Here is a 20,596-nt window from a genome sequence, read left to right as displayed (position 1 = left end):
GAATTTCCCAATGCCACAATTGATTGCACAACAGGTGTAGGATTGACAGGGTTAGCCTCAAACCTTTCAAAATCCTTCTTTTGGACACAATCTGGCCACAATTTTCTCCAAGCAGAGTTTATCGTCCTGGAAGTCACTCCCTGCCAAGCCTTATCTATAAGGCCTATGCAGTGGAAGATATTGAAGTGATTCTTCCAGAGTGGTGTTAGGAGGCAAAAATTTAACTGTTACAAAACTGAATTCCTTAGATAATTGGTCTTTAAAGTCTGGAGGATGAGCAGGAGCATCGTCCACTAACAGGAGGCACTGGAGTGGCAATTTCTAATCCAGGAGGTATTTTTTCACACTGGGGCCAAACACTTCATTAAACCATTCCACGAAAATTTCCCTTGTGACCCATGCCCTACTGTTTGCCTTCCACATCACACACAATTAACTCTTAACAACACTGTTTTTCTTGAACACACTGGGATTTTCAGAGTGATACACCAGTAAAGGCTTCACTTTGAAATACCCACTAGCATTGCCACACAATAAGAAGAGTTAGCCTGTCTTTCATAGGCTTGTGTCCTGGGAGTGCCTTTTCCTCCTGTTTGACATAGGTCCTCTTTGGCATTTTCTTCCAAAAGATGCCTGTTTCGTCACAACTGAACACTTGTTGAGGTTGGAATTTTTCAGACTCTACCTAACATTTGAATTCCCCAACAAATTTTTCAGCCGCTTGTTTGTCTGAACTGGCACCCTCGCCATGCCTTACAACACTGTGTATGCCACTTCACTTCTTGAAATTTTCGAACCAGCCTTTGCTGGCCTTTAATTCCCTTTCATCACCACTTGTTTCAGGCAGTTTCTTTATGAGATCCTCATGCAACTGCCTTGCCTTTTCACAAATAATGAACTGCACAACACTATTTCCTGCTCTTTCTCTCTGATCCACACCAACAACAATTTATCCACTTTTTCAATTGTTTGGGATCTCTTGTTTGGTTACTGCATTCACCCCTTCCACACCATCTGCTTTTGTCTGCGCACTGGGGACTGGACAGGTTCCATACGATCGACGAAAACTAAGGTAATTGACGAAACCTAAAGCCAAAAATCAACGAAAAAATTCGGCCAAAACCAAAATCGGCAAAAACTAAGATCGACGAAAACCAAGGATCCACTGTACCTTGATTTATGAACTTAATTCGTTCCAGAAGGCTGTTCGAGTGCCGATACCAAACGAATTTGTTCCCATACGGAATAATGTAAATTAGATTAAGTCCGTTTCAGACCCCCTAAAATACACTTACATGTATATGCATGCACGCACACACACGCATGCACGTGCGCACACACACGCATGCACGTGCGCACACACACACATGCACGTGCGCACACACACACACACACACTGGAACCTCTACTTATGAGTTTAATCCATTCCATGACCTTGCTCGCGTCTGGATTTGCTCGTTTGCAGAGTCAATTTTCCTCATTTAATTTAACTGAAATGGAATTAATTCATTCCAGTGGAATTGCAGGCACGAGATTTTTTTTTTTTAACAAGTCGGCCGTCTCCCACCGAGGCAGGGTGACCCAAAGAGAAAGAAAATCCCCAAAAAGAAAATACATTCATCATCATTCAACACTTTCACCTCACTCACACATAATCACTGTTTTTGCAGAGGTACCCAGAATACAACAGTTTAGAAGTATATACATATAAAAATACACAATACATCTCTCCAAACTGCCAATATCCCAAACCCCTCCTTTAGAGTGCAGGCATTGTACTTCCCATTTCCAGGACTCAAGCCCAGTTATGTCAAATAACCGGTTTCCCTGAATCCCTTCACTAAATATTACCCTGCTCACACTCCAACAGATCGTCAGGTCCCAAATACCATTCGTCTCCATTCACTCCTATCGAACATGCTCATGCAAGCTTGATGGAAGTCCAAACCCCTCGCCCACAACACCTCCTTTACCCCCTCCCTCCAACCTTTTTGAGGACAACCCCTACCCCGCCTTCCTTCCCCTACAGATTTATACGCTCTCCATGTCATTCTACTTTGATCCATTCTCTCTAAATGACGAAACCACCTCAACAAACCCTCTTCAGCCCTCTGATGAATACTTTTATTAACTCCACACCTTCTCCTAATTTCCACACTCCGAATTTTCTGCATATTTACACCACACATTGCCCTTAGACAGGACATCTCCACTACCTCCAACCGCCTCCTCGCTGCAGCATTTACAACCCAAGCTTCACACCCATATAAGAGTGTTGGTACTACTATACTTTCATACATTCCCTTCTTTGCCTCCATAGATAACAATTTTTGTCTCCACATATACCTCAATGTACCACTCACCTTTTTTCCTTCAACAATTCTATGATTAACCTCATCCTCCATAAATCCATCCGCTGACACAGCAACTCCCAAATATCTGAAAACATTCATTTCTTCCATACTCCTCCCCAATTTGATATCCAGTTTATCTTTATCTACATCATTTGATACTCTCATCACCTTACTCTTTTCTATGTTCACTTTCAACTTTCTACCTTTACACACACTCCCAAATTCGTCCACTAACCTTTGCCATTTTTCTTTAGAATCTCCCATAAGCACAGTATCATCAGCAAAAAGTAACTGTGTCACTTCCCATTCTGAATTTAATTCCCCATAATTTAATCCCACCCCTCTCCTGAACACCCTAGCATTTACTTCTTTTACAACCCCATCTATAAATATATTAAACAACCATGATGACATTACACATCCCTGTCTAAGACCTACTTTTACCGGGAAGTAGTCTCCCTCTCTTCTACACACCCTAACCTGAGCCTCACTATCCTCATAAAAACTCTTTACAGCATTTAGTAACTTACCACCTATTCCATACACTTGCAACATCTGCCACATGGCTTCCCTATCCACTCTATCATATGCCTTTTCTAAATCCATAAATGCAATAAAAACTTCCCTATATTTATTTAAATACTGCTCACATATATGCTTCAATGTAAACACTTGATCTACACATCCCCTACCCACTCTAAAACCTCCTTGCTCATCCGCAATCCTACATTCTGTCTTACCTCTAATTCTTTCAATAATAACCCTACTGAACACTTTTCCTGGTATACTCAGTAAACTTATTGCTCTATAATTTTTACAATCTCTTTTGTCCCCCTTCCCTTTATATAAAGGGACTATACACGCTCTCCGCCAATCACTAGGTACCTTCCCCTCTTTCATACATTCATTAAACAAAAATACCAACCATTCCAACACTATGTCTCCCCCTGCTTTTAACATTTCTGTCATGATCCCATCAGTTCCAGCTGCTTTACCTCCTTCCATTCTATGTAATGCCTCACACACCTCCCCCACATTCACATCCTGTTCTTCTTCACTCCTAAAAGATGATACACCTTCCTGGCCAGTGCATGAAATTACTGCCTCCCTTTCTTCGTCGACATTTAAAAGTTCCTCAAAATATTCTCGCCATCTACCCAAAACATCCATCTCCCCATCTACTAACTCCCCTTCTCTGTTTTTAACTGATAAATCCATTTGTTCCCTAGGCTTTCTTAACTTGTTCAACTCCAAAATTTTTTCTTATTTTCATTAAAATTCCTTGACAGTACCTCTCCCATTCTATCATCTGCTCTCCTTTTGCACTCTCTTCACCTTTCTTTTACTCTCCATATATTCTACTCTTCTTATAACACTTATGCTTCGTAAATAGCTCTCATAAGCTAACTTTTTGTCTTTTATCAGACACTTTACTTCATCATTCCACCAATCACTCCTCTTTCCTCCTGCACCCACCCTCCTATAACCACAAACTTCTGCCCCACATTCTAATGCTGCATTTTTAAAACTATTCCAACCCTCTTCAACCCCCCCCCCTCCACTACTGATACCTGCACCGGCCCACCTTTCTGCCAATAGTTGCTTATATTTCACCCGAACTTCCTCCTCCCTTAGTTTATACACTTTCACCTCCCTCTTACTTGTTGTTGCCACCTTCCTCTTTTCCCATCTACCTCTTACTCTAACTGTAGCTACAACTAGATAATGATCCGATATATCAGTTGCCCCTCTATAAACGTGTACATCCTGGAGCCTACCCATCAACCTTTTATCCACCAATACATAATCTAACAAACTACTTTCATTACGTGCTACATCATACCTTGTATGTTTATTTATCCTCTTTTTCATAAAATATGTATTACTTATTACCAAGCCTCTTTCTACACATAGCTCAATTAAAGGCTCCCCATTTTCATTTACCCTTGGCACCCCAAATTTACCTACTACTCCCTCCACAACATTTTTCCCCATTTTAGCATTGAAATCCCCAACCACAAGTACTCTCACACTTGGTTCAAAACTCCCCACGTAATTACTCAACATTTCCCAAAAGCTCTCTCTCTCCTCTATACTTCTCTCTTCTCCAGGTGCATAAACACTTACTATAACCCACTTCTCACATCCAACCTTTATTTTACTCCACATAATCCTTGAATTAATACATTTATAGTCCTTCTTTTCCTGCCATAGCTTATCCTTCAACATTATTGCTACTCCTTCTTTAGCTATAACTCTATTAGAAACCCCTGACCTAATCCCATTTATTCCTCTCCACTGAAACTCGCCCACCCCCTTCAGCTTTGTTTCACTTAAAGCCAGGATATCCAGCTTCTTCTAATTCATAACATATACAATCATCTCTTTCTTATCATTAGCACAACATCCACGCACATTCAAACTTCCCACTTTGACAATTTTCTTCTTATTCTTTTTAGTAATTTTTACAGGAAAAGGGGTTACTAGCCCATTGTTCCTGGCATTTTTGTTGACTTTTACAACACGCATGGCTTACGGAGGAAAGATTCTTATTCCACTTCCCCATGGATATAAAAGGAAAAGTAATTAGAACAAAAACTAAGATAAAATCAAAGAAAACTCAGATGAGTGTGTATAAATAAATGTGTACATGTATGTTTAGTGTGACCTAAGTGTAAGTAGAAGTAGCAAGACGTACCTGTAATCTTGCATATTTATGAGACAGACAAAAGACACCAGCAATCCTACCGTCATGTAAAACAATTACAGGCTTTCGTTTTACACTCAATTTGCAGAACGGTAGTACCTCCCTGGGTGGTTGCTGTCTACCAACCTACTACCTGAATACCTTCACTAAATATTACCCTGCTCACACTCCAACAGCTCGTCAAGTCCCAAATACCATTCGTCTCCATTCACTCCTATCTAACACGCTCACGCACACTTGCTGGAAGTCCAAGCCCCTCGCCCACAAAAGGTCCTTCACCCCCTCCCTCCAACCTTCTCGAGGACAACCCCTACCCCGCCTTCCTTTCCCTACAGATTATACACTCTCCATGTCATTCTACTTTGATCCATTCTCTCTAAAAGACCAAACCACCTTAACAACCCCTCTTCAGCCCTCTGACTAATATTTTTATTAACTCCACACCTTCTCCTAATTTCCACACTCCAAATTTTCTGCATAATATTTACACCACACATTGCCCTTACACAGGACATCTCCACTGCCTCCGATCACCTCGTCGCGGCAGCATTTACAACCCAAGCTTCACACCCATATAAGAGTGTTGGTACTATTATACTTTCATACATTTCATTCTTTGCCTCCACAGATAACATTTTTTGTCTCCACATATACCTCAACGCACCACTCGCCTTTTTTCTTCATGAATTCTATGATTAACCTCATCCTTCATAAATTCATCCGCTGACACGTCAACTCCCAAATATCTGAAAACATTCACTTCTTCCATACTCCTCCTCCCCAATTTGATATCCAATTTCTCTTTATCTAAATCATTTGATACCCTCATCACCTTACTCTTTTCTATGTTCACTTTCAACTTTCTACCTTTACACACACTCCCAAACTCGTCCACTAACCTTTGCAATTTTTCTTTTGAATCTCCCATTAGCACAGTATCATCAGCAAAAAGTAACTGTGTCACTTCCCATTTTGTATTTGATTCCCGATAATTTAATCCTGCCCCTGTCCCGAGCACCTTAGCATTTACTTCTTTTACAAGCCCATCTATAAATATATTAAACAACCATGATGACATTACACATCCCTGTCTAAGACCTACTTTTACTGGGAAACAGTCTCCCTCTCTTCTACACACCCTAACCTGAGCCTCACTATCCTCATAAAAACTCTTTACAGCATTTAGTAACTTACCACCTATTCCATATACTTGCAACATCTGCCACAATGCTCTCCTATCCACTCTATCATATGCCTTTTCTAAATCCATAAATGCAATAAAAACTTCCCTACTTTTATCTAGATACTGTTCACATATATGCTTCAATGTAAACACTTGATCTACACATCCCCTACCCACTCTAAAACCTCCTTGCTCATCCGCAATCCTACATTCTGCCTTACCTCTAATTCTTTCAATAATAACCTTACTGTACACTTTTCCTGGTATACTCAGTAAACTTATTCCTCTATAATTTTTACAATCTCTTTTGTCCCCCCTTCCCTTTATATAGAGGGACTATACATGCTCTCTGCCAATCCCTAGGTACCTTCCCCTCTTTCATACATTCTTTTATTTTTTTTTATTATCACACCGGCCGATTCCCACCAAGGCAGGGTGGCCCGAAAAAGAAAAACTTTCACCATCATTCACTCCATCACTGTCTTGCCAGAAGGGTGCTTTACACTACAGTTTTTAAACTGCAACATTAACACCCCTCCTTCAGAGTGCAGGCACTGTACTTCCCATCTCCAGGACTCAAGTCCGGCCTGCCGGTTTCCCTGAATCCCTTCATAAATGTTACTTTGCTCACACTCCAACAGCACGTCAAGTATTAAAAACCATTTGTCTCCATTCACTCCTATCAAACACGCTCACGCATGCCTGCTGGAAGTCCAAGCCCCTCGCACACAAAACCTCCTTTACCCCCTCCCTCCAACCCTTCCTAGGCCGACCCCTACCCCGCCTTCCTTCCACTACAGACTGATACACTCTTGAAGTCATTCTGTTTCGCTCCATTCTCTCTACATGTCCGAACCACCTCAACAACCCTTCCTCAGCCCTCTGGACAACAGTTTTGGTAATCCCGCACCTCCTCCTAACTTCCAAACTACGAATTCTCTGCATTATATTCACACCACACATTGCCCTCAGACATGACATCTCCACTGCCTCCAGCCTTCTCCTCGCTGCAACATTCATCACCCACGCTTCACACCCATATAAGAGCGTTGGTAAAACTATACTCTCATACATTCCCCTCTTTGCCTCCAAGGACAAAGTTCTTTGTCTCCACAGACTCCTAAGTGCACCACTCACTCTTTTTCCCTCATCAATTCTATGATTCACCTCATCTTTCATAGACCCATCCGCTGACACGTCCACTCCCAAATATCTGAATACATTCACCTCCTCCATACTCTCTCCCTCCAATCTGATATTCAATCTTTCATCACCTAATCTTTTTGTTATCCTCATAACCTTACTCTTTCCTGTATTCACCTTTAATTTTCTTCTTTTGCACACCCTACCAAATTCATCCACCAATCTCTGCAACTTCTCTTCAGAATCTCCCAAGAGCACAGTGTCATCAGCAAAGAGCAGCTGTGACAACTCCCACTTTGTGTGTGATTCTTTGTCTTTTAACTCCACGCCTCTTGCCAAGACCCTCGCATTTACTTCTCTTACAACCCCATCTATAAATATATTAAACAACCACGGTGACATCACACATCCTTGTCTAAGGCCTACCTTTACTGGGAAAAAATTTCCTTCTTTCCTACATACTCTAACTTGAGCCTCACTATCCTCGTAAAAACTCTTCACTGCTTTCAGTAACCTACCTCCTACACCATACACTTGCAACATCTGCCACATTGCCCCCCTATCCACCCTGTCATATGCCTTTTCCAAATCCATAAATGCCACAAAGACCTCTTTAGCCTTATCTAAATACTGTTCACTTATATGTTTCACTGTAAACACCTGGTCCACACACCCCCTACCTTTCCTAAAGCCTCCTTGTTCATCTGCTATCCTATTCTCCGTCTTACTCTTAATTCTTTCAATTATAACTCTACCATACACTTTACCAGGTACACTCAACAGACTTATCCCCCTATAATTTTTGCACTCTCTTTTATCCCCTTTGCCTTTATACAAAGGAACTATGCATGCTCTCTGCCAATCCCTAGGTACCTTACCCTCTTCCATACATTTATTAAATAATTGCACCAACCACTCCAAAACTATATCCCCACCTGCTTTTAACATTTCTATCTTTATCCCATCAATCCCGGCTGCCTTACCCCCTTTCATTTTGCCTACTGCCTCACGAACTTCCCCCACACTCACAACTGGCTCTTCCTCACTCCTACAAGATGTTATTCCTCCTTGCCCTATACACGAAATCACAGCTTCCCTATCTTCATCAACATTTAACAATTCCTCAAAATATTCCTTCCATCTTCCCAATACCTCTAACTCTCCATTTAATAACTCTCCTCTCCTATTTTTAACTGACAAATCCATTTGTTCTCTAGGCTTTCTTAACTTGTTAATCTCACTCCAAAACTTTTTCTTATTTTCAACAAAATTTGTTGATAACATCTCACCCACTCTCTCATTTGCTCTCTTTTTACATTGCTTCACCACTCTCTTAACTTCTCTCTTTTTCTCCATATACTCTTCCCTCCTTGCATCACTTCTACTTTGTAAAAACTTCTCATATGCTAACTTTTTCTCCCTTACTACTCTCTTTACATCATCATTCCACCAATCGCTCCTCTTCCCTCCTGCACCCACTTTCCTGTAACCACAAACTTCTGCTGAACACTCTAACACTACATTTTTAAACCTACCCCATACCTCTTCGACCCCATTGCCTATGCTCTCATTAGCCCATCTATCCTCCAATAGCTGTTTATATCTTACCCTAACTGCCTCCTCTTTTAGTTTATAAACCTTCACCTCTCTCTTCCCTGATGCTTCTATTCTCCTTGTATCCCATCTACCTTTTACTCTCAGTGTAGCTACAACTAGAAAGTGATCTGATATATCTGTGGCCCCTCTATAAACATGTACATCCTGAAGTCTACTCAACAGTCTTTTATCTACCAATACATAATCCAACAAACTACTGTCATTTCGCCCTACATCATATCGTGTATACTTATTTATCCTCTTTTTCTTAAAATATGTATTACCTATAACTAAACCCCTTTCTATACAAAGTTCAATCAAAGGGCTCCCATTATCATTTACACCTGTCACCCCAAACTTACCTACCACACCCTCTCTAAAAGTTTCTCCTACTTTAGCATTCAAGTCCCCTACCACAATTACTCTCTCACTTGGTTCAAAGGCTCCTATACATTCACTTAACATCTCCCAAAATCTCTCTCTCTCCTCTGCATTCCTCTCTTCTCCAGGTGCATACACGCTTATTATGACCCACTTCTCGCATCCAACCTTGACTTTAATCCACATAATTCTTGAATTTACACATTCATATTCTCTTTTCTCCTTCCATAACTGATCATTTAACATTACTGCTACCCCTTCCTTTGCTCTAACTCTCTCAGATACTCCAGATTTAATCCCATTTATTTCCCCCCACTGAAACTCTCCTACCCCCTTCAGCTTTGTTTCGCTTAGGGCCAGGACATCCAACTTCTTTTCATTCATAACATCAGCAATCATCTGTTTCTTGTCATCCGCACTACATCCACGCACATTTAAGCAACCCAGTTTTATAAAGTTTTTCTTCTTCTCTTTTTTAGTAATTGTATACAGGAGAAGGGGTTACTAGCCCATTGCTCCCGGCATTTTAGTCGCCTCATACGACACGCATGGCTTACGGAGGAAAGATTCTTTTCCACTTCCCCATGGACAATAGAAGAAATAAAAAAGAACAAGAGCTATTTAGAAAAAGGAGAAAAACCTAGATGTATGTATATATATATATGCATGTGCGTGTCTGTGAAGTGTGACCAAAGTGTAAGTAGGAGTAGCAAGATATCCCTGTTATCTTAGCGTGTTTATGAGACAGAAAAAGAAACCAGCAATCCTACCATCATGCAAAACAGTTACAGGTTTTTGTTTCACAGTCATCTGGCAGGACGGTAGTACTTCCCTGGGTGGTTGCTGTCTACCAACCTACTACATTCATTAAACAAAAATACCAACCACTCCAACAGTATATAACCCCTTGCTTTTAACATTTCTGTCATAATCCCGTCAGTTCCAGCTGCTTTACCCCCTTTCATTCTACGTAATGCCTCACGCACCTCCCCCACACTCACATCCTGCTCTTCTTCACTCCTAAAAGATGGTACACGTCCCTGGCCAGTGCATGGAATTACTGCCTCCCTTTCTTCGTCAGCATTTAAAAGTTCCTCACAATATTCTCGCCATCTACCCATTACCTCCATCTCCCCATCTACTAACTCCCCTACTCTGTTTTTAATTGACAAATCCATTTGTTCCCTAGGCTTTCTCAACTTGTTTAACTCACTCCAAAATTTTTTCTTATTCTCATTAAAATTTCTTGACAGTGCCTCTCCCACTCTATCATCTGCTCTCCTTTTGCACTCTCTTACCACTCTCTTCACCTTTCTTTTACTCTCCATATACAGTGGACCCCCGCATAACGATCACCTCCGAATGCGACCAATTATGTAAGTGTATTTATGTAAGTGCGTTTGTACGTGAATGTTTGGGGGTCTGAAATGGACTAATCTACTTCACAATATTCCTTAAGGGAACAAATTCGGTCAGTACTGGCACCTGAACATACTTCTGGAGAGAAAAAATATCGTTAACCGGGGATCCACTGTACTCTACTCTTCTTATAATACTTCTGCTTTGTAAAAACCTCTCATAAGCTACCATTTTCTCTTTTATCACACCCTTCACTTCATCATTCCACCAATCACTCCTCTTTCCTCCTGCACCCACCCTCCTATAACCACTAACTTCTGCCCCACATTCTAATACTGCATTTTAAAAACTATTCCAACCCTCTTCAACTCCCCCATTACTCATACTTGCACCAGCCCACCTTTCTGCCAATAGTTGCTTATATCTCACTCAAACTTCCTCCTCCCTTAGTTTATACACTTTCACCTCCCTCTTACCTGTTGTTTCCATTTTCCTCTTGTCCCATCTACCTCTTACTCTAACTGTAGCTACAACTAAATAATGATCCGATATATCAGTTGCCCCTCTATAAAGGTGTACATCCTGGAGCCTACCCATCAACCTTTTATACACCAATACATAATCTAACAAACAACTTTCATTATGTGCTATATCATACCTTGTACTGTATATTTATCCTCTTTTTCATAAAATATGTATTACTTATTACCAAACCTCTTTCTACACATAGCTCAATTAAATGCTCCCCATTTTCCTTTACCACTGGCACCCCAAATTTACCTACTACTCCCTTCACAACATTTTTACCCACTTTAGCATTGAAATCCCCAACGACGAGTACTCTCAAACTTGGTTGAAAACTCCCCACGCATTCACTCAACATTTCCCAAAATCTCTCTCTCTCCTCTACACTTCTCTCTTCTCCAGGTGCATGTACGCTTGCTATAACCCACTTTTCACATCCAACCTTTATTTTACTCCACATAATCCTTGAATTAATACATTTATAGTCCTCCTTTTCCTGCCATAGCTTATCCTTCAACATTATTGCTACTCCTTCTTTAGCTCTATTTGAAACCCCTGACCTAATCCCATTTATTCCTCACCACTGAAACTCTCCCACCCCCTTCAGCTTTGTTTCACTTAAAGTCAGGACATCCAGCTTCTTCTCATTCATAACATCCACAATCATCCCTTTCTGATCATTCCCACAACATCCACAGACATTCAGACATCCCACTTTCACAATTTTCATATTATTCTTTTTAGTAATTATTACAGGAAAAAGGGTTACTAGCCCATTGTTCCTGGCATTTTAGTTGACTTTTATAACACACATGGCTTATGGAGGAAAGATTCTCATTCCACTTCCCCATGGATATAAAAGGAAAAGGAAGAAGAACAAGAACTATTAAGATAAAATCAAAGAAAACTCAGACAAGTGTGCATAAATAAATGTGAACATATACACTCTCCATGTCATTCTACTTTGAACTATTCTCTCTAAATGATCAAACCACCTCAACAACCCCTCTTCAGCACTCTAATACTTTTATTAACTCCACACCTAATATCCACACTCCGAATTCACTGCACAATATTTACACCACACACTGCCCTTAGACAGGACATCTCCACTGCCTCCAACCACCTCCTTGCTGCAGCATTTACAACCCAAGCCTCACACCCATGTAAGTGTTGGTACCACTATACTTTCATACATTCCCTTCTTTGCCTCCATTTATAGTTTTTGTCTATACATATACCTCAATGCACCACTCACCTTTTTTCCTTCATCAATTCTATGGTTAACCTCATCCTTCATAAATCCATCCGCTGACACGTCAACTCTCAAATATCTGAAAACATTCACTTCTTCCATACCCCTCCTCTCCAATTTGACATCCAATTTTTCTTTATCTAAATCATTTGATACTCTCATCACCTTACTCTTTTCTATGTTCACTTTCAACTTTCTACCTTTACACACACTCCCAAACTCGTCCACTAACCTTTGCAACTTTTCTTTAGAATCTCCCATAAGCACAGTATCATCAGCAAAAATTAACTGTCAATTCCCATTTTGTATTCGATTCCCCATAATTTAATCCCACCCCTTTCCCCAACACCCTAGCATTTACTTCTTTTACAACCTCATCTATAAATACATTAAACATCCATGGTGACATTACACATCCCTGTCTAAAACCTACTTTTACCAAGTAGTCTCCCTCTCTTCTACACACCCTAACCTGAGCCTCAGTATCCTCATAAAAACTCTTTACAGCATTTAGTAACTTACTACCTATTCCATATACTTGTAACATCTGCCACATTGCTCCCCTATCCACTCTAGCATATACCTTTTCTAAATCCATAAATGCAATGAAAACTTCCCTACCTTTATCTAAATACTGTTTACATATATGCTTCAATGTAAATACTTGACCTACATATCCCCTACCTACTCTAAATCCTCCTTGCTCATCCGCAATCCTACATTCTGTCTTGCCTCTAATTCTTTCAAAACATTCTTTATATTAGTGTACTGCATTATATAACTGAAGTGTGGTATGACCCTTGGTCACTACAACAACAACTTACATTACTACTACCACTAGTACTGCACCTCACTCTAAGTCTATATATACCCTCTGTGTCCATATATTGTTTGTAACGGCTTGACAATGCTCCTGGAGACCGAAACGTTGCCACAATAAAAATGTCACATTAGTTGCACTTGTGTCCTTTTACTTTACATCTTGTCGGTAATTCTACCAACATTATTACACTACCCGTGACAGCATGGGCTAGTAAGCCTACTACAGTGCTCATCTATTTTTACCTTCTTACATAGGAAGTAAATTAATATTTATTAATTCATGTTAAGCACTAAACCTGTGTGGGTCATTCTGCACAAGACATGGTAGAGGTTTGAGCCTCTGTCTGCCAAGCACAAGACAGATGCACATCCTATTTGTTGATAAAGTTAATATTTTTAACTGCTTATACAGAAAAGCATTGGTTTGGCTATAGATTTTTATATAGGTGGGAATAACTGGATGACAGAAGACTTTGTCTAGCATGGGCTAGTCTGTCTACTGCAGGGTTCCTCTACTCTTAATGGAAGAAGCTTCTTTCACGGATCAAGGCATGGGTAACTGATAGGAAGAATTCACAAGGCAATACATAACAATGTCAATGTATGTGCCCATCTCTGTGAAATGTATCTAGAGAGTGAGTGGAAATACTCTTCAAGTGTCTTATAGGATCTCTTGGGATTCACAATTACAAGTTCACTGAAGAAGGAAGTCAGGGGTATATCCTCTCAGCCTCTTCAAATTGTCTAGCTACTCCCACAGTGGAAAAACTACAAAGAATATTTCCCAGAAATACTAAGCTCATCTCCTAGCAATGAGGTCATCAAATGTTAGGAATTTTTTACTGGCTTGCCCTTATCCCTCCCTGAGGCCATCCTCACTGGTGTAGCCACTATTCTCTATTACAAATGGGCATTCTGCAGTAATGCATCAGCAGACTGATATGGTCTCCATGGTCTCATTTAAATAGATCAAGACAGAACACACAAGATGCAGAGAGAGAGCATTGATATCATTAACCCTTTGACTGTCGCGACCGTATATATATGTCTTACGAGGTACTGTGTTTGACGTATATAAACTCATAAATTCTAGCGGCTTCAAATCAAGCAGGAGAAAGCTGGTCGGCCCACATGTGAGAGAATGGGTCTGTGTGGTCAGTGTGCACCGTATAAAAAAAAATACTGGAGCATGCAGTGTATAATGAGAGAAAAAAAACTCCGACCGTTTTTTTTAATTAAAATTCCGACTTTGTGGTCTATTTTCGTATAGTATTTATGGTTGTATTCTTGGTCTCATTTAATAGAATGGAAAATATATTATAGAAATAGAGGTGATTTTGATTGATTTTACTATAAAAAGAACCTGGAAATGGAGCTCAAAGTACGGGAAGTGTTTGATTTTTGCCGATGTTCAAAAGTAAACAATGATGTCATTGTTCAATAAATATCCAACTAGCCATTCTAATATGCAGTCATGAATGGATTGATGTTATTTATACAATTATTACAGTATTGAAGTAGTCTGCATAACAGTAAATCTTCTATTTTTTGTTTGAATAAAAATTAAAATAGAAAGCAAGAGTAATATCACAGGGGCCTGGAGACATGACTGATGAACAAAGAAAATGTTATTTTAGAGCCAGGAATGTCTGCATTGTTCATTCTGGTCCTTATTTTGAAATTGTCATATTTTTTAATTTTTGTGAAATTGGCCAAATTGCAAATTTCTAACCACCTTATTGGGTATTTGAAATCGGTAAATGGGCAATTTCTTGTACTCAATCGATAGGAAAAATGGAGTTCTAAAGAAATAGCTATGAGTTTGGTCGACTGGAACAATGGAATTAGCCGAAAATAGGGCTCAAAGTGGGCGAAATTGCTGATTTGTAAATATCACCGAGGTCGCTAACTTCGCGAGAACGTAATTCCGTCAGTTTTCCATCAAATTTCGCTTTTTTTTGGCGTCATTACAATCAGGAAAAGATTCTCTATCATTTCATAAGAAATTTTTTTTTTTTTTTTAAATTTTGCGACACCAGGAGACACCTCAGGATTGGGGGTTGCGACAGTCAAGGGGTTAAAGAAAGCTTTTCTTTTGCCCAACACAAAGGGAGCTCCAGCTAGAAAGATCCAATGGCAGCCAGAATCATCCAGATATTACCATGCTACCTAGGACAAAAAGTGTGGGACTACACATACATTTACATAGTGAATCTGAAGGTGGTGTCACTAATTTCAGCAAGACCCAAAAGCTCCTCACATACAGAGATTTTGCTAAGTGCTGCAGACTAGTCCTACTAGAATCAGATCTCCTTAGATCATATGGAATGGAATTAAAGTTCCTGGATGTTAGGTGATAAACCTATTAGAGTAAAGAGCTTCCTGTTCCAGCAATTTAATGTGGTGATCCAGAGAAAAATGCCTGCTGAATCCTAGGTGCACTGACCATCTCTAGGGAGCTGATCAGTTTTTAAAATATTTATCAATGTTGGCATAGACGTTATGAACATGCCATGTAATCATCATATCTATTAAAGCAAGATGATCCACTGATTATTTTTTTGTGATTATGTTTAGGAAAATGGGCAACCAGTTTCACAATGCACTTGCCACATTAGTTGCCTTCCACAGCACACAGATTATAAGATGATTCTAACATGCTTTCTCCACACACAAATACTGTAGTACAAATACACTGTACTTTTAAGATTAACTGGCAGCAATAAATCTGACTTTTTATAATATCCTAAATATAATTCAGAATGTATGAAACACATATACAATGTACATATAATTTAATTCCATATACAAAAATACCACTTAAGAATTTTTTTTCAGAATTTAGTTATATAAATACACTAATTATTAATTTTATTCATAAAAACTAACATACATGAACCTTTCCCAGAAGATATTTGTATACATACCTCATCATCATGGATGTCTTTGAGTGTGTACGAGAGCACAGTGATACCCATGTTTATTAAGTCACTGGATGCAACTTCAAAAACATTTTGGTTGAACTTCTTACGGTCCTTGTATATCTCCTGTTAACAGTAGAAAATATGATTAAGAATTAAGCAAATAATAAAGTTAGATATAAATTACGTACGGTACTCTTTAGAGCCATGCATGCACATGCCAGAGAAAACACACCTTGAAGCTAGCTTTTGGAGCAAATTTTTCTAAATACTTTATGTAAAGAATGCCTAGCTTTGACTACTTCATGGTTGACAACATTATCATCACCATGACTTGTTAAACCCAATCTGAAAACTGTTGATATATTTATGAAAAATTTTAATTGAAAAAATATCAAAAGTTTTAAATGAAAACAATTATTAATTCACTGCATAAATACTGTATATATAAAACTAATTTGTTTATAATGCTCTCTATGGTACTCTTATACTCACCATTACAATAACTCGTTCCCATATTCCAGAATTTCTCAACTGCGGGTGGCCACAGCCTTTTCTCACCTCATTAGCACAGATGATCAACGTACACTGAATAGGTTTGTTGTCAAACGACAGTCTACTTTTGACACATTTTCTAAAAGCATTTCACAGAAAATTTAAATTATTCCTGAGTTCTTCTATTTTTTTTTTTTTTAACAAGTCGGCTGTCTCCCACCAAGGCAGGGAGATCCAAAAAGAAAATCCCCAAAAAGAAAATACTTTCATCATTCAACACTTCACCTCACTCATACATAATCACTGTCTTTGCAGAGGCACCCAGATACAACAGTTCAAAAGAATATACAGTGGTACCTCAAATATCGACCAAAATTTGCTCCAGAAGGCTGTTCAAGTGCCGCTACCGAACGAATTTGTTCCCATAAGGAATTTATTATTATTTTTTTTTTATTATCACACTGGCCGATTCCCACCAAGGCAGGGTGGCCCGAAAAAGAAAAACTTTCACCATCATTCACTCCATCACTGTCTTGCCAGAAGGGTGCTTTACACTACAGTTTTTAAACTGCAACATTAACACCCCTCCTTCAGAGTGCAGGCACTGTACTTCCCATCTCCAGGACTCAAGTCCGGCCTGCCGGTTTCCCTGAACCCCTTCATAAATGTTACTTTGCTCACACTCCAACAGCACGCCAAGTATTAAAAACCATTTGTCTCCATTCACTCCTATCAAACACGCTCACACATGCCTGCTGGAAGTCCAAGCCCCTCGCACACAAAACCTCCTTTACCCCCTCCCTCCAACCTTTCCTAGGCCAACCCCTACCCCGCCTTCCTTCCACTACAGACTGATACACTCTTAAAGTCACTCTGTTTCGCTCCATTCTCTCTACATGTCCGAACCACCTCAACAACCCTTCCTCAGCCCTCTGGACAACAGTTTTGGTAATCCCGCACCTTCTCCTAACTTCCAAACTACGAATTCTCTGCATTATATTCACACCACACATTGCCCTCAGACATGACATCTCCACTGCCTCCAGCCTTCTCCTCGCTGCAACATTCATCACCCATGCTTCACACCCATATAAGAGCGTTGGTAAAACTATACTCTCATACATTCCCCTCTTTGCCTCCAAGGACAAAGTTCTTTGTCTCCACAGACTCCTAAGTGCACCACTCACTCTTTTCCCCTCATCAATTCTATGATTCACCTCATCTTTCATAGACCCATCCGCTGACACGTCCACTCCCAAATATCTGAATACATTCACCTCCTCCATACTCTCTCCCTCCAATCTGATATTCAATCTTTCATCACCTAATCTTTTTGTTATCCTCATAACCTTACTCTTTCCTGTATTCACCTTTAATTTTCTTCTTTTGCACACCCTTCCAAATTCATCCACCAATCTCTGCAACTTCTCTTCAGAATCTCCCAAGAGCACAGTGTCATCAGCAAAGAGCAGCTGTGACAACTCCCACTTTGTGTGTGATTCTTTATCTTTTAACTCCACGCCTCTTGCCAAGACCCTCGCATTTACTTCTCTTACAACCCCATCTATAAATATATTAAACAACCACGGTGACATCACACATCCTTGTCTAAGGCCTACTTTTACTGGGAAATAATTTCCCTCTTTCCTACATACTCTAACTTGAGCCTCACTATCCTCGTAAAAACTCTTCACTGCTTTCAGTAACCTACCTCCTACACCATACACTTGCAACATCTGCCACATTGCCCCCCTATCCACCCTGTCATATGCCTTTTCCAAATCCATAAATGCCACAAAGACCTCTTTAGCCTTATCTAAATACTGTTCACTTATATGTTTCACTGTAAACACCTGGTCCACACACCCCCTACCTTTCCTAAAGCCTCCTCGTTCATCTGCTATCCTATTCTCCATCTTACTCTTAATTCTTTCAATAATAACTCTACCATACACTTTACCAGGTATACTCAGCAGACTTATCCCCCTATAATTTTTGCACTCTCTTTTATCCCCTTTGCCTTTATACAAAGGAACTATGCATGCTCTCTGCCAATCCCTAGGTACCTTACCCTCTTCCATACATTTATTAAATAATTGCACCAACCACTCCAAAACTATATCCCCACCTGCTTTTAACATTTCTATCTTTATCCCATCAATCCCGGCTGCCTTACCCCCTTTCATTTTACCTACTGCCTCACGAACTTCCCCCACACTCACAACTGGCTCTTCCTCACTCCTACAAGATGTTATTTCTCCTTGTCCTATACACGAAATCACAGCTTCCCTATCTTCATCAACATTTAACAATCCCTCAAAATATTCCCTCCATCTTCGAAATACCTCTAACTCTCCATTTAATAACTCTCCTCTCCTATTTTTAACTGACAAATCCATTTGTTCTCTAGGCTTTCTTAACTTGTTAATCTCACTCCAAAATTTTTCTTATTTTCAACAAAATTTGTTGATAACATCTCACCCACTCTCTCATTTGCTCTCTTTTTACATTGCTTCACCACTCTCTTAACCTCTCTCTTTTTCTCCATATACTCTTCCCTCCTTGCATCACTTCTACTTCGTAAAAACTTCTCATATGCTAACTTTTTCTCCCTTACTACTCTCTTTACATCATCATTCCACCAATCGCTCCTCTTCCCTCCCGCACCCACTTTCCTGTAACCACAAACTTCTGCTGAACACTCTAACACTACATTTTTAAACCTACCCCATACCTCTTCGATCCCATTGCCTATGCTCTCATTAGCCCATCTATCCTCCAATAGCTGTTTATATCTTACCCTAACTGCCTCCTCTTTTAGTTTATAAACCTTCACCTCTCTCTTCCTTGATGCTTCTATTCTCCTTGTATCCCATCTACCTTTTATTCTCAGTGTAGCTACAACTAGAAAGTGATCTGATATATCTGTGGCCCCTCTATAAACATGTACATCCTGAAGTCTACTCAACAGTCTTTTATCTACCAATACATAATCCAACAAACTACTGTCATTTCGCCCTACATCATATCTTGTATACTTATTTATCCTCTTTTTCTTAAAATATGTATTACCTAAAACTAAACCCCTTTCTATACAAAGTTCAATCAAAGGGCTCCCATTATCATTTACACCTGGCACCCCAAACTTACCTACCACACCCTCTCTAAAAGTTTCTCCTACTTTAGCATTCAGGTCCCCTACCACAATTACTCTCTCACTTGGTTCAAAGGCTCCATACATTCACTTAACATCTCCCAAAATCTCTCTCTCTCCTCTACATTCCTCTCTTCTCCAGGTGCATACACGCTTATTATGACCCACTTTTCGCATTCAACCTTTACTTTAATCCACATAATTCTTGAATTTACACATTCATATTCTCTTTTCTCCTTCCATAACTGATCATTTAACATTACTGCTACCCCTTCCTTTGCTCTAACTCTCTCAGATACTCCAGATTTAATCCCATTTATTTCCCCCCACTGAAACTCCCCTACCCCCTTCAGCTTTGTTTCGCTTAGGGCCAGGACATCCAACTTCTTTTCATTCATAACATCAGCAATCATCTGTTTCTTGTCCTCCACACTACATCCACGCACATTTAAGCATCCCAGTTTTATAAAGTTTTTCTTCTTCTCTTTTTTAGTAAATGTCTACAGGAGAAGGGGTTACTAGCCCATTGCTCCCGGCATTTTAGTCGCCTCATACGACACGCATGGCTTACGGAGGAAAGATTCTTTTCCACTTCCCCATGGACAATAGAAGAAATAAAGAAGAACAAGAGCTATTTAGAAAAAGGGGAAAAACCTAGATGTATGTATATATATATGCATGTGCGTGTCTGTGAAGTGTGA

The 20,596-nt window shown here is 39.8% G+C and overlaps 1 protein-coding gene across 2 annotated transcripts in view; it reads right to left on the bottom strand.

The window, feature by feature from the left end:
* Flo1 (flotillin-1) overlaps positions 1-20,596 on the bottom strand; it is a 194,786-nt gene that overhangs the window by 101,422 nt on the left and 72,768 nt on the right. For both annotated transcript variants that reach the window (XM_070089890.1, XM_070089891.1), the window contains exon 5: positions 16,253-16,372. In XM_070089890.1, coding sequence (XP_069945991.1) covers positions 16,253-16,372 — 120 coding nt within the window. The remainder of the gene's footprint in view (positions 1-16,252; positions 16,373-20,596) is intronic.

This window comes from Cherax quadricarinatus, chromosome 30, assembly GCF_038502225.1.
Source record: "Cherax quadricarinatus isolate ZL_2023a chromosome 30, ASM3850222v1, whole genome shotgun sequence".
Taxonomy (NCBI): Eukaryota; Metazoa; Arthropoda; class Malacostraca; order Decapoda; family Parastacidae; genus Cherax; species Cherax quadricarinatus.
The sequence above is the reverse complement of the archived record's forward strand: the minus strand, read 5'-3'. Positions and strand labels throughout refer to the sequence as shown.